Here is a 16,571-nt window from a genome sequence, read left to right on the forward strand (position 1 = left end):
TACCGCGCTGAGTTACAAGATTCTGGACAGTGGAGCGATACTCTTCTGCTAAACCTTTGTAAAGAACTGACGGTAGTAGATGTCGAGGATAAGGATTCCCTGAAGCAGCCAGATCATCAAGGATGGACTTCACTTTTTGCATATACGCAGTGACAGACATTCCCCCTTGCTCAAGCTCATGCAGTTCGACTCCCATCTGAAACTACTTGCTGCCTGTAATAAGCTCGTAGGCATCCTCTAAGGCTAGCCAAATATCATGTGAGTATTTGAGATATGCAATATCAGAAAACACCTCTTCGATGATTGAATTTAGGAGCAAAGTCCTAACCACATTTTCTACATCATCCCATTGAATAAAAGATGGATTTATGATTAAATCCGCAGCTGATGTCACAAAACCTGTTCTAGGAATAAATTTGGGTGGAGGTGGTGTTGAACTAAGAATATGAGAAAGAAGATGATAGGTTTGAAGGGTAGATTCCATGGACATTCTCCATGCTTTGTAGTTGTTCGAGGTTAATTTGATGTTAATGTTGATATTTGTGGGTGGTTGTCTTGGTTGTTCAACATGAGTGGGGATAGGTTCTGGATGGACAGGATTGTTTGTATTATGAGGGATGGATGAGGAAATAAAATTGTGTCTAACATTGTTTGACGGTGCATCAACAGTGTTGTGAAACGAATTTGAGAAGAAAGATGGTGAGGGATCATGGGATAATTGAGTATTGTAACAAAACGGTGAAGTATGAGATTCAGAAATAACCTGATGTGTGTTACTGGCTTCAGCCGCCTGATATGCTGCTAGGGCAGCAAGAACTGATGGAGAAAATAGAGTTGGAGGAGTCGAGGATTGTTGAGTCCGTGAAGGCGGAACAGCCGCCTGATATGCCGCAATGGCGGCTAATACCGCAGCGTCAGCGGCGGACGTTGTCGGTGTTGGTAGCTTTGCGTTTTGCACAGGAGCCGCGGAAGGGAGATGGCTCGCGGGTTGGACAAGAGCCGCAGTTGCCGTTGGGAGCGCAGACGGCGCGCGGGCGCTGGCCACTTGATACGCATGGAGTGCGGCTTGAACCTCCGGCGACAACGAGTCCACACCGGCTGCCATTGTTGGATTTTGCGCTATGTGCGCAGATGGGGCAGCGACTGCGATCGTCGGAGCACCGGTGGTAGGCGCGCGGGCGCTGGTCGCTTGGAATGCGAGAAGCGCAGCTTGCACTTCCGGAGGCAGCGAGGTTGTCGCGGCTGGATTTTGCGCAACCTGCGCAGACGAACCAACAGCCACAGTTGTCGGAGGTGCCGTAGTTGGCGCACGGGCGCTGGCCGCCAGGTACGCGTGGAGTGCGACGCGGACGTCCGAAGGAAAGTAGTCGCCCACCGTCTTCTCTTGCGGTGGAACTATCGCGGCAGGTTTGGCGGCGGCGGTGGCGGTGGCTAGGAACTCGGATTCTCCGGTGACGAAGGGTGAGGTGAACCGCCATCCTGAAGATGCAAACGAGCCTCCGAGGGCATCGTCCGTGTTCTGAGCAGCCGCGGAAACTGAAGCGGCGTTTGGTGCGATGGTGACGGCAGCCACACCTGCGGCGGTGGCGGACGCAGCGGCATTTGCGGCGGTGGTGGCGGCGACGGAAGCTTTGTATTGAGAATAGGTTGGGGATTGGGATGATCAGAGGATTCAGAAGATGCGGAAGTTGATACTACTGATACCATGTTGAATGTATAGTTTGATATAGAGAGGAGTATGGAGATAGAGAGAGATAAGTAATAACACAATTAATGGTTTGAATCACCTTAGTGATTATAGCTCAGAGGCCTTGTATTTATAGTGAGCCAATAGTAGTTTGTATAAGAATACAATACACAAGTATAATCGTATTAGAACTCTACCTAGCTAGGGTTATAGACAAATTGAAACTCTAACTAGATAAGAATCTATTTACAGAGATAATAGGAACATTATCTCTAACATGTAGTTCATAAACTGTCAAGTTAGTAAGAAACGTAAAACGTCCATCATTTGATTTATGATTTCGATTTAGGAAGTTGTGTTTTTTTTTTGGCGCGGTTGCGTTTTGTCGATATGTAAGAATAAATTTTTAAGATAAAAATGTCATTAATTGTAATCATAATTTAAAATACTTTGTTTTGTAAAAAAAAAAAAACAAAACATTATACATATCTTTGTTTGCAAACTTTAAAGCACATGCCTTTATTTGCAAATTGGATAAACCACAAACATTATTTTATACTTCTCCCTTATTTTAAATAGGCATAACACTCATTTAGAAAGATTCAAATTAATTAGAACCTTCAAAAATCAGCAATTGAACAATTGAACTAAACAAAAATTAAAAATTCAACCAAAACTAAGACACCTAAGCTAATATGATAACTAAATGAAGGAATTTTAGTTGGCCTCTCTCTCGTTTTCAACACTAACTAAAGGCCATCCATATTCGTTTAAATATTATTGACACTTGTAATCATCACAATCCCCACATGCACAAGAATTTAAAATGGAATAAGTAATTCGAAGACTGATTGTCATTAACCTTTATTTAAAATTAAAAAATACACCATCCTACCTAAACTTTCATCTTCCTAAGTTCATTCATCATTTCCTTCCTTCCTTCTTATATTTGTACAATTCAACTAAGAGAGGGTTGAATTGTTTATTTTTGTTTAAGGGTAGACCGGTAATGGGACAGCTGCCCCTGCCTATATATTGATCACTGCTGCCACTAAAACCCAAACAAGGAGTAGCGGAATCTATACCTGGAAGACTAATTTGAGAGGCTAATTTTAGCTTTGTTGCTAGGAGTAATTTTTCAAAGTCCAACCGGTTAGAAGGGCTACACGGGCTAATTTTAGACGATACTCAAATACAGAACCAGTGGTCGGACCTGCTTCAGCCCCCGGGCCCTGGGCTGGTGGCTCTGCCCCTGCAATCGACTTGATTTTAACATGCATGTTTCCACCAATACAACTAGCACAAAGATCAACTGAACATGGGAAGTTTTTATTGCATGAAATCATCATCACAGCTGCCAAACTTTCCCTGTTCATACTTATATATATATATATATGTAATAACAATTACAACCCTAATCAGAACTTTACCATAGTACACTTATCTAAACCAAGTGTTCAATAAAGCACCCAGCTGCCCAATTTTTTCCCCCATCCAAAACAAACTTGAAGAAATCAAAACCGTCGAAATAGTACAATGCGTTAACGGCAAGAGGTGTTGCGTTTCCCGGATGAGTTGACACGTGCCCTCTTTCTGTCCGTTGGATCTTCATTGAGGTCAAATCCCATCTCATCTCCACCGACCATTTCTGCAAACATCCTTTGTAGATCTTCAAAGCTATCTCCCTAATCAATCAATGCATCACACTCATTTACAATTATGCCCATCATATATTTTTAACACAATAATCCAAACTAACAGTATTTTTAGCTCTTTAATTGGACCTGATTTTATCAATTAACTTCATATTTTTATAGAATTAATCCAAACTAACATGTATTTATTATTTAACATTTGTTCAAACTATCATATTTTCACTAATTTGACAAAATAAATAAATTAATATCAATTGATCTCAACTCTGAAGTTGAGTAATAACACCAATTTAGTTTATAATCAAGTTCAATTATCAATTTGGATTTCAGATCAAATTAACACGTATAAGGCTAACAACAATTTTGCTCCTTATCGTTTAAAATGATACACTTTTAGATCTAAAGTTAACAGCCAAAAGCAATTTTTACAAGTTAGATCAACTATCTTTTCGATATGAATCACGTTATCTACACTTCACATATACATCATAATATATGTTATTATATGCGGAAAAATATACTGATTTTGTACAAGTTCGACAAAAAAAAAATTCAAATGTTTTATTAAATTTATAAATATCATCTCAAATTATATTATTAAATTATAAAAGTAATATGATATTTTTAAAACCAACTAATGTGCAATTGGTGCAGAATAAATAACAAAATATTTATATATTGATGTCTGAAATTGAACTAAATTATCAAGGTTATGGTAAAAATATGGTAAATTTAGACATTAACGTAAAATTGCTCGTGACTAGATGTTTTTTTAGAAAACACATGTCAACATGAAGAAGATTAATTTAAAATAACACATGTCAAACATGAAGAAGATTAATTTAAAACACATGTCAAGAAGTGAAGTGTGACAAATAATTACTATCATATATTGAAATGTGATGCATGTCAACACGAGGTAGTGAAGTGTGAAAAATAATTATTGATTATGGGACAAGGGCCAAATTTAGCCCAAACTATTTTTTTATATAATGCAAAGATAACGAAATTTTAAAAATGTTAGTTTGGCTGTTACTTTAAATATCTAGATAAGATCAATTATGCTTGACATATTTAATGTGTTACTAATATAATTATATTTTTTTTTTTTAAATGCTAGCAACCATATACAAGTCCATAACAATTTTTTTTATCAAAATAGTTAAAATGTTTACTGAAAGTGTCAAAAATATTTACTGTGTACGAAACTGCTTTTGCTTATTGAAAAACTTTTTGATGACTTTAAATAAGAGTCAAACCATCGTTTTCCCAAAAAAAAAAAATTGATAGTTTAAAACTAAAATTGATCTTATTTGGAAGATTAAAATTAAATTTAAACTATATGAAATTGGTTAAGGCTAAATCTGATATTCTAAAAAAAAAAAAAAAAGATCAAATTTTATACTTATCCCTACATTGAAATGTGTTATTTTGGCTTATACAAACTGCGCGTCAAATTGATACTACAACTTGATTTTGGACCAAGGACTAAATTGATCATAATAGCTCTTTATGGGTAAAAAAAAAATTGATACACATAATTCATTTTTGAACCAAACTACTAAAGTGAGAATTTATCAGAAAGATTGAATACCTCGTCTTTCACATTGTTCATCATGGTGATCATCTCTTGCATGAAGTCACAGAAGTCCTGTTCATAGAAATATTGTAAAAGTTAAAGGACCATGAAGCAAAGTAAATTAAATTCAGACCCCAATACTAATACAAATTTAACTGTTGAGTCATCAATCAATGATGCTCTATTCCAAAATAATGCATTGGAAGAATCAACACGGGACAAGACAAAAAAGATAAAGAGAATTTCACCAAGACAATCATTCCAATTCCCAACAACAATAATCATGACTAATACGCTACCGTTTTTAAAACCATAAAACGGCATCGTTTCCAGCTCTGCGGGTTTTGAGAAAATAATATAGCATTGTCAAAAAAAATAAAAAGAAGGAAGATATTTGTACGAACATCATCTTCTTCCTGGAGAGAATCATATAACCCAGCGTCGTACATTGACCTCTTAGATTTATCAGAGAGAACTGCAACGCAAACGGACAGTTAACGGTGAGTTAACTTTTCCATGGGAAAAGAGATAACGGAAAATATCGGCGTAATTGTAAAGTTACCGGAGTAAGCTTCTTGGATTTGCTGAAACCGGCGTTTCGCCTCCCCAGCCACCGCGGGTTTCTTCGTCCACTTGTCTGGGTGCCATTTCTTCAATTAATCCAAAGAAAATCACAATTTCAGCCAAAGATTGTTACAAAATCACAAAAGAGGGGGAAATCACATATGAAACGGGAAATTGAAATCGGAATTGGAGAAACGGAAGTGTATAATTACCATCGCAAGTTTCCGGTAAGCAGTACGTATATCAGAGAAGGAGGCATCCCGGCGAACCCCGAGAACAGAGTAGTAGCAAGATCCGCCATTAGAACCTCCTTCTCGATCCATCTCTAATTCGAAACTATACTCCAATAACAGAAATCCTCCCGGAAAAACAAAATCTGTATCAAAGAGAACTGATCTCCGAGTGACCGGAGATACACATAGCAAAAATCGAATCACAGAAAAGCAAATCTCTATCTCCTCTTCTTTCTTCCTTTGCTTGAGCTCGTCTCTGTGCGGGTAATTATACGGAGGAGGAAGTTGTGGTGGCTTTTTACAGGGGTTGGGAGAGAGAGAGAAAAATATCTAGTTCGGACTTTTTTGATTGAGAGACGAAGTTTATATTTAGAAGGAAGCTTCGAGAGATTACGATCCGGTGGAGTGTTTCAGAGAATGAAGATATTTTACGCGGGGTTTCGTTTTTGACACTTTGAGTTCCGGTTATTTACAACTTATGCCATTGCTGACTCGGATACCCACGTTTAGTCATTCTAGCATTTTATGTTGGCAAAAGATTTTTTTTATTGAACTCTTTATTAATAATTACAAACAATAGATTTCACTCGGTTATTTGGTATTTTTTTTTGTTTTTAATCTTAATGGAGGGATCTAATCCTAACCTTTATCCACGGATTAGATTTCACTCGGATCTAATCCTAACTTTTATTCTTATCTATTTTTTTTTATTTTAATGAAAAATAGATAAGGATAAAAGTTAGGATAGATCCGGTCATGATCGGGTTCGAATCGTGTTAGATTGGTTTTTCTATAAAAGTCTTTAGCCTAAATCAAACCAAGTCCATTAGTAATTTAGGCGGGTTCGGGCCGAACTAGATTCGGGCTTAAAAATCAAATCCCAAGCTCAACCTATATAAACCCACATAAACATATATACATAATTTTTTAATTATAAAAAATAAATTTTAATACTTAAAAATAAATATATAAATCTATAAATATATAAAATTTATTAATTAATATTAATAGGCGGACCGGGCTGAGCCGGCCCGTGCTATTTTTATGAATCCCAAACCCGCCCAAAAAATAAGCGGGCTTTAATGGGCCTGGATCGGACTGGGCGTAACATCAATTAGCATTGTCCAAGCCCGGTCCAAGGGACACGGGCCGGACGGATACCCGAGCCCGTAGACAGGTCTAGTTAGGATAGAGATATGAATAAGGATAAATAGTTGGGATAATGATGACAATATGATAGTCGAAGAATTATTATTCAATGTTTAGTATGTGAGATATAGATAGAGATAAAATAATACATTTTACTATTTTAACCGTATTTAAACTATATAACATCAATTTGAGTGATAATATGAACTTTTCTATCCTATTAAAATCGCATGAACTTATCTCATTTCCTTATACCACTCTTTTCTGGGTATAGGATTTGAGGGAATATCCCTCTCTTATCCAACTTATCTCTAAAACAAACATGAGATAACTCATCTCAGTTTTTTTTATCCTTATCATCGTGTTTTTATCCCCTTTAATAAACATCCCGTTAGTGATTTAAACCGAAACTACAAAACATATTATTTTCAATAATACTTTTGATATGTTGTGTATTAGTATTTTATTATTAAATTGTTATATTTATCAATATTAAAAGAAAATAGATTCTATATCAGTAATTTCAGTTCAGTAATGTATTATTATTTATTATAATTATAATTATAATTATTTATTATTATTATAATTATTAAAACCATTATTACTATAAGTTTATTTATTTTAATTATTACTGTTTTTAAAGTTTAATATTATCATTTCAGTTCAGTATTATTCAATTCAGTTCGGTTTACTTAATTTCAATAAAAAAGAACAGTACCATAGTCTTCTCAATGATAAATTATTAATATAAAATAAAATAAAAATGAGACTAGAAACTCCTCAATAATAGAGAGGTTGTGAAGACTTCTACTGATTTGATGAATAACTAAAAGACTTTTGGAGTTGGTTTTTAACTCTCTCTCCTTAAATTTTAACTTTTAGTGATTTAAGAAGTGACTAATACATGCAATCTCTAAAAATACTCAGTGTACTCACTACTTATTTATCTTTTATCATTAAAATTAATAATATATTGTTATATTTACCAATATTAGAAGGAGAGAGAATTCTCAATAATAAAGTATTAATAAAAAATAGTTCGAAGAGTTATTAAGAGCCTTCATTCCCTCGTCAATAATGAGAAGAAAATGGAAGCTCTTAGTAATTTGAAGAGTCATTAGGAGGCTCTTGAAATTGATTTTTAACTTTCACTCTTTAAATTTTAACTTAAGAGCCCGACAAAGAAGTCTTGTGAGGATGCTCTAGTACATATCATCTCAAACAGTACTCCTTATATTCACTCCTTATTTATTATTTTATTATTAAAATTATAAAGTGTTGTTATATAATTATATTTAACAATAAGGAGACGAGGGAGACTCCTCAACAATAAATTATTAATAAAAAATGAAATAAAAATGGTACTAGAAGTGGAGAAAGTCTTCTCAATAATAGAAATAATAGGGAGACATTAATAGGTTGTTCAAGTTGGAGTCTCTTCCTCCGTGATCAAGTGGTGGCTTTCAGCTCCTGTTTTTTTGCCACATGTTTATCAATGATGACATTTGTAGTATTTCACAATTGCGTTTTTCTTGACTTTTCCTATCTTTTCTCCTCCTCCCTTCTTTTGTTTGTTTTCCTTCCTCTTCTCTTGTTCAAACACTCACTTTTTTCTTTTATTTATAATTGCGGGTTTGTCAGTTCTTGGGACATGAGTGCTCACCCCGTCCAAGTTTTGTCTCGTCCCAATTTCTATCAAAAAACTTAGAGCATCTCCAAGAGACTCTTAGTGAACTCTCTATAAATAATATAAATAATTGACTCTTAGTGATTTAAGAGTGACTAAGACATATTATCTCCAATAATGCTCCTTATATTCACTCTTTATTTATTATTTTATTATTAAAATTATTATTTATTGTTATATTACCAATAGTGTGAGGAGAGAGACTTATTAATAATAAATTATTAATAAAATATGAAGTTAGGAGGCACTAAGAGGTGGAGAGATGCTCTTTATTAATAAAGAGGATAAGGAGGCTCTTAGTGATTTGAGGAGCCACTAAGAGGCTGTTGGAACTGATTTTTTATTCTCGCTTCTCAAATTTTAACTTAAGAGCCAATTTAAGAGGCTGTTGGAGATGCTCTTAAGAGTCAAACTAAGAAACTTTTGGACTCTCTACACTTTACTCATACTCTATTATTCTACTAACTTGATCGTAAGAGCTTACACAGGGGACTGCTCCCGAAATAGGTTAAGCAAATCCGATGAGCTCAATATAAAACAATATGCACCTCATTAATAACCATAGCCCATGAACTTTGACGTTGTAACAGAATTTATTACTTTGAAATGAACGTGTTTAATAATGTCCAAAATTAGATCAACTTGTTAATATTAGAGGTAAATTTGCACCATTTATGATGTTTGGAGTAAACTTAACGTATTGTTAATATTATTAGTATTTTTGTACCCCATCCCTAATAATATTCCTCATTTTTATTGTCATTCTTTTGTACCCCATCTCTAATAATATTCCTCATTTTTATTGTCATTCCTGTGTTTGAGAATTCATCACCATCTACTTATGCTATTTGATGTAAACACTTAGCTCCGTTTGGTACGCTGTAATGAACGTTGTAATGAAATGTTCATTACCATGTTTGGATTAGTCATATTATTTTTATTGTAATGGAATCATAATTATATTACTCAATTTTTCTTTACAAATTTATGTAACGGGGATTACATAAAAAATATACATGAATTCCCATTACGACTATCCCTAATACTATATATATTTTTATTATTTATATTTATTATCCATAATTTTTATTAAATCGTAAAACATAAAGTGAGAAAAAAATGAAAAATATAATAAATTGAGCATGTTGGCTATCTTAAACAAAAATCATTGTTATAAAAATCAACCATCGTGATTTTGGCTAATCGTCTAGCAGGAATGGACATGTGACGTGATGAGCTAACACCTAAATAGGCATTTATAGGATAAATTTTATGGCGTTTTAAGAGTAATACACCTGCGAAAATTGTTTTGCATACCAATACATGGGAGGTGATTGGTGTAAAGAAAAAAAAAATACATATAACATTAATTAATGTGAAAAGCAGGGCCGTTTCCAACATTTTGGAGACCCTAGGCGTATTGTGCATTTTTTTTCCATATCTAAATCTAATACTATTTTAGAAATAATAAATATTAAATAGTAAAATCAATAAATTATTAATTACAATTCAAGTCATATAATAATAACATAAAGCTAATAAATTATTATTCTTCTTGCTTTTGTACATGTAAAATCGAGTTTTCTTTTATATATTTAAAATAAAGTTTCTTCTCACCAGTCATGCGAGAAGCAAGCAGACAACAAAATATTAATTTCTAGAAATTAATCTTGGACGGCTGAACTCGAACCTAATCGCAAGATTCTATGGAAAGAAAGAGAATAATTTATCTTCGAGATTAAAAATTGGTTGAGTCGCGTATTTATTATAAATTATAGACTTAAATCACTATTTGGACATCGATCGATCCAAGGAATCTTGTCATTTTGATCTGTCCAAAATTTTATCATTTGGCCACTGAACTATCCCAATTGGTGAAATTTCAATCCAATTTGGATGGAAACTTAATAGAATTATTGACATATGATGATATTTTGATAACTAGACTTGATAAATTTTAGTTTAGAGATTTGTTTTCATGTTTTAATCTCATTAATTATTTGGGTAAATCAACTTTAAACCATTGGTGAAATTTCAATCCAATTTGGATGAAAACTTAATAGAATTATTGACATATGATGATATTTTGATAACTAGACTTAATAAATTTTAGTTTAGAGATTTGTTTTCTTGTTTTAATCTCATTAATTATTTGGGTAAATCAACTTTAAACCGTACGACATATTAAGCTCATATATTAAAATATCAGCACATATCATAAGGAAACAATTTTATCAAGACTTCATCAAAATTAAGTAGAATTTCATCAATTTGAATAGTATATGGTACAAATGTGACCAAATGATAAATTAGTGGCCAAATATTAAAATTTTAAATAAATTAGAGTCTAAATAATATTTTATACTAAATTACAAATTGTAATTTATAAGTGCATTTCGTCTTGTAATTAAAAAAATAAAAAATTTAAAAATATCTACAATAACAAAATAATAGTTTATACATTGTTTCCAAATATGAAAAAAAGTTCAGAAAAAATCAATATAGATGTTGTCAAAAGAAAAAAAAAAATAAGAGAAAAAATGAACTAATAAATGTTGATCCAAAGAATCATCAAAATTGATTGAAATTTCATCAATTTAAATATTTTATAGTCAAAATGTGATCAAATAATAAATTAGTGGTCAAATATTAAAATTTTAAATAAATCAGAGTCTAAATAACATTTTGCACCAAATTACAATTTATAAGTGAATTTCATCTTGTAATTTATTAAAAAATAAAAAAATAACTACAATAACAAAGTAATAATTTATACATTCGTGTTGTCAAAGAAAGAAAAAAAAAATAAGAGGAAATGTGAAAAAAAAATGCTAACTCAGGGAATCAAACCTTCACCATTATAAACATCTCCACTATGTCTTTACCATTCAACCTAACAATATCTTTTGTTATATATTTAAATCTATATACTTTTTAACCAGAATTGTTTTAATAATTATCAAATTTTAAAAAAATTCCTGTCGGAGGCCCTAGGCTGCCGCCTAGAGCAGCCCTGGTGAAAAGTATAAAAATAAACCCTATGGTTTAGGTCATTGTGAGACATAAACTACGTGGTTTAAAAGTTTGCAAACTAGTACCATGTGGTTCATTCAGTTAGCAAAGACAGTCCAAATTGACTAACAATGTTAAAGAAAAGTCAAAGAACTATTTTTATAAATTAACCCATTTATTATCTACTTATCACAAACTCCAAAACAAAAAATCAAATTCACTATCTTCTCATTCTCTCTTTAATTTATTTTCATTCCCTGTCTAAACACACTCACTCTTTACTTTCTCTCTCTAAAAATAGATTTTATGTTTGCCATCATAATGGAGCGGAACCTCCTGGTTGATAAGGAATGAGTCTATTTGAAATTGACATCTATCTTAGCTATACTGTGCCCTTCCATTCCTTTTCAATTTTCTCCCTTTTCTTCTATTATTTTAAACTTCTCTTCCTTATCAACCCAACAAATCAATCGCCCTCTCTCTTTCTCTCACTATTTCGAATATCTTTCCTATTCTTTAATTATTCTGCAATCGATTACACAATTTCTTTCTCTTTCATCATCTTAGTAGAACAACTCTTTTTCTGCATAATAAGATAAAACCCCAATCCCAAATAATTACATTATCACGAAGAACAATGCCAAATTAGGTTTAGGAGGAGAAGCAAAGACGGTAATCGATAATACCAAGCGCTCCCAACAAGAACCATAGAACACAACCCTAATTTAGGTTCTTTAATTAATAATAATGGAGAACAAGAGGAAGCCCAACATCCACGTCAGTCTTCCGAAAGAATTCTCGTTCACTAATCACAATGGTTTTATGTTTGCCATCATGATGGAGTGGAACCTCCTGGTGTTTCAATTCACGTCCCGAATTCCTTCGACAATTCAATGTTGAATGCGCAACGGATTTACAGATGGAGCATAATTTCAGGAGCTTTTCATACTCAAGAAAGACACATTGCATTAATGAATCAGTATCTACCCACAACTTATTTTGCAATTCTTTAGATATATCAACATCATAATAATGTGTGTAAAATCAATTTTTACAGGTATTTTTAAAGAGAGAAAATAGAGAGAGAGTGAACCACAAGATACCATTTTACACACATTATTATGATAAAGAATTGCAAAATAAGTTGTGGGTAGATACCGATTCATGGATGCAATGGGTCTTTCTTGAGTATGAAAAGCTCCCTGAATTATGCTCCATCTGTAAATCCGTTACGCATTCAACATTGAATTGCCGGAGGAATTCGAAACGTGAATCGAAACACCAGGAGGTTCCACTCCATCATGATGGCAAACATAAAATCACAAGAATAAGTGAAGGGAATTCTTCCGAAAGACTGACGTGGAGGTTGGGCTTCCTCCTATTCAGTTAAAGAACCTAAATTAGGGTTGTGTTCCTACTGCGATTCTTGTCCGAAGCGGCTGGTATTATCGATTACAGTTTTTGCTTCTCCTTTTGAACCTAATTTGGCATTGTTCTCCATGATAATGTAATTATTTGGGATTGAAGTTTTATTGTACTATGCAGAAAAAGAGTTGTTCTACTAAGATGATGAAAGAGAAAGAAATTGTGTAATTGATTGCAGAATAATTGAAAAATTGGAAAGATATTCGAAATAGTGAGAGAATGAGAGAGGACGATTGATTTGTTGGGTTAATAAGGAAGAGAAGTTTAAAAAAATAGAAGAAAAAGGGAGAAAATTGAAAAGGAAGGGAAGGGAACATTAGAGCTAAGAACAAATGTCAATTTCAAATAGATTGATTCCTTATCAACCAGGAGGTTCCACTCTATTATGTTGGCAAACATAAAATCTCTTTTTACAGGTATTTTGAGAGAGAGAGTGAATGTGTTTATAGAGAGAATGAAAACAAATTAAAGAGAGATGTGAGAGAAAGAGAACATGGTGAATTTGATATTTTGTTTTTATTTTGGGGTTTGTTTGTGATAAATAGATAATAAAAGGGTTAATTTATAAAATAAATAAATATAAAGATAAAAATAGCTTTTTGTCATTTGACTTTTGACTTTTTTAAACACCGTTAGTCAGTTTGGACTATCTTTGCTAATAAATGAACCACAAGATACAGGTTTGCAAACTTTTAAACCACATAGTTAATATTTAACAATCGTTTATTAATAGTTAACAATCCATCAAAATACAAACTAATCAATTAAGTAACAATCACACAGAAAAGCAAGCAAGATCACAGGACAAGACCAAGAGACGAGAAAAATAATCAATGAAAATCAGATTTCGTTCAATTTAACCTATCGAAGATGGACATCCAACACTGGACATACAGTGATGTAGCAAGACACGACTGGAGGAGGGGAGACATGAGTTGGGTAAAGTTGAAAACTTAAGAGTGGATTTCAGAATTTTCGGGAATGAATTTAGAGATTTTTTTTTTATGGGAGGAAGATGAAGTTAATGTAATGGTCGAGTAAGAGTGAACTTCATAATTTTAGCTGTCGTGGGTTCATTAGGTTTAATTTTTTTTGGCTCCTTTCAACGCAAAACAACGTCGTTCCACTAACAACGTCAGTTTCTGTTGAAGGGAGCCATTTTTTTTAAACCTACATTGTTATCTTCTTCAACCTTCAAATAAAGAAAGCTCTCGATTTAGGCCGCGACAACAACAATGGAGGGGGACAACACTGTAATTTTCAAAAAATTTATATAGAGTTTTGATTTTTTTTTAGATCTCAGTAATGATAAGTGCCCCATTACCCATTATAGACCCGCCTTTGATTATTATTATAATAAAGAAAACAGTCAACTTTTTAACCAATTGTTAAATTCTTTATGAAAAACACATTAAAAACCAATCTTAAGGTTGTAGTAATAAGAGCATCTACAATGCAAGGAATATTAAAAGTTGACAAAATTTAACGCATCTTAAAATATAATATTTTCTTTTCTTTTTCCATCCACATCACTTTTGCTAATTTTTTCCTAAAAAAAATGCTCCAATGCTACCCAACTCCAAAAGTTGTCAATATGATTCCACGAATCATTACTTTATGTACAATTTATTTTAATTATAAATATTGTCCCATTGGTATTGAATAATAAAATATTTAATTGTATTTTTTTTTTTAAAAAAGATAGCAATGGTGTGAAATGAGTGTCAAAAAATGATAACATTGTCATAAAAAGGGATAAATTACACATATAGCCACTGAACTTTACCCATTTTAACATTATGACCACTGAACTTTAATTCTTAACGGTATGACTACTAAGCTTTACACTTTTTAACATCAGTGGCCACTTAATTTTAACCAACTCTTCAAAATGACCGTTAACGACCTCAAAATGAAAATATTCAAGAATTAAAGTTGTTCAGAACGACATTTACCATGAAACCACATTTTTTATTTTCCAAAATCATATTTCCTGAAGCTTTCTCTCTCTAAAAATTTACTTTCTCTCTCCTAACCAAACAACACATAAATGACATCAAAACAGAAATTTTCAAGAATTAAAGTTCCTTAAAATATCATTAACCCTTCAATTTTTTTTTATTTTGAGGCCGTCAACGGTCGTTTTGAGGTGTTGAGTGGCTACCGGGTAAAGTTTGATGATTGATGTTCGGTGACCACAATGTTAAAATGATAAAGTTCAGTGGCCATGGGTGTAATTTACCCCCATGAAAAAGCAAGCAACATTGTCTCTCCAATGTAAATCACTCTTCCAAGCACTTTCCACCTCACCCAATACCGTTTGGAGATTTTCTAAAATCACTAAGTAAAAACAATTTCCACTTTTCTAAATACGAAACTGAGCTTTCGAAGAAAAAAATTTATACTACACATTCATGGGACCACAACATTCGTGTATCATACTAATAATGTCACGGCATATACATTAAAGTTTATTTTTCAGGGTCTAAAGTTTATATTTTAAGGTATAAAAATTTATATAAATAACTAACTAAAATATATATAATTACACAATGTTAATATTTTATTGGTTAAAGTCTCACATGATATTAAATCATTGGTACAACGCATGAATGACGTGATGCGTCAGAGATTATAGTATAATCTTTTTCAAGTCTTTACGGATGTAATAATAAAATTAGAAAAGGAATACATGTATAAATAAATGATGAAAGGTTTAATTTAGAATTCATATTTATTTATTTTTTTTATAATAATTTGGCTCATAAATCAGGTTGGAGGATTAATTTAGTTGAAAATAAATTATAGATAATAGGGTAAATTACACCTATGGCTATTGAATTTTATCCATTTTCACGATATATGCACTGAACTTCAAAACTTAACATAAAAACTACTAAACTTTACACTTTGTTACACTGTTGATTCGTTTTTTTTTTTTACCTTTGACTCACTTTTCAACATATTAACTTTTTTTATCTCTCCCTATTTTACCCCTCATTTCCTTCTTTTTTTTTCACAATTTCATCTCTTTCTCTCTTTATAAATATTTTTTCTCTCTCTTCTTATAAACCTAAATTCTCTTTTCTTCTTAAACCCGCTACCATATAGAGTAAATAAGTTTTGAAAAGCAATTTTGAAATTGAAGCATGACGATTATGGTATATTGTGTCAGAGATTAATATAAAATCTATGGCTGGGTAGTTAATGTCCAGTCATAGATCTTTGATAAAGCTGATATAGTTAATACCCAGTCATAGATCTTATATTAATCCATGACAAATTGCATTGTCAAAATTTTTTCTTTTTCATATTCACTTCCAATTAGTTCGAACTAATAGGAAAAGTTATGACGATTCTGGTAAATTTTATTTCAGGTTTTGCATAAAAACATGATATATTAATGGAAAAGCTAAATGTCTTCAATATTATCTCAACATGTCAGTGATAGTATAGTAAATCACCATAAAAGCTTTAAAAGAGCGGCTAAAAGACCCACCCTCATTTGGTGTCTGTCAAAACGAGTCCAATTAAAAAACCCTAACTTTCCTCTCATCATCCCATCATTGAACTGGAGTTC

General features: G+C 32.5%; 1 protein-coding gene across 1 annotated transcript; it reads right to left on the minus strand.

Annotated features, from left to right (window-relative positions):
* Nucleotides 1-2,993: 2,993 nt before the first annotated feature.
* Nucleotides 2,994-6,100, minus strand: LOC136206077 (uncharacterized). The gene is made up of 5 exons (XM_065996996.1): nucleotides 5,698-6,100; nucleotides 5,484-5,571; nucleotides 5,326-5,396; nucleotides 4,937-4,993; nucleotides 2,994-3,372 (listed from the first exon to the last, which is right to left on the minus strand). Exons 1-5 carry the CDS (start codon nucleotides 5,806-5,808, stop codon nucleotides 3,229-3,231), a joined length of 471 nt encoding a protein of 156 aa, XP_065853068.1. The 5' UTR covers nucleotides 5,809-6,100; the 3' UTR covers nucleotides 2,994-3,228.
* Nucleotides 6,101-16,571: the final 10,471 nt, after the last annotated feature.

The sequence above is a fragment of the Euphorbia lathyris genome, chromosome 9 (assembly GCF_963576675.1).
Source record: "Euphorbia lathyris chromosome 9, ddEupLath1.1, whole genome shotgun sequence".
Lineage (NCBI taxonomy): Eukaryota > Viridiplantae > Streptophyta > Magnoliopsida > Malpighiales > Euphorbiaceae > Euphorbia > Euphorbia lathyris.

Excerpts from the sequence above, each read along its gene's own strand:
- LOC136206077 (XM_065996996.1), bottom strand. The coding sequence starts at position 5,808 with ATGGATCGAGAAGGAGGTTCTAATGGCGGATCTTGCTACTACTCTGTT. Across the intron at positions 5,397-5,483 it reads AATCCAAGAAGCTTACTCCG|TTCTCTCTGATAAATCTAAG; the intron begins GTAACTTTACAA and ends TTTGCGTTGCAG. Across the intron at positions 3,373-4,936 it reads TGAACAATGTGAAAGACGAG|GGAGATAGCTTTGAAGATCT; the intron begins GTATTCAATCTT and ends TTGATTGATTAG.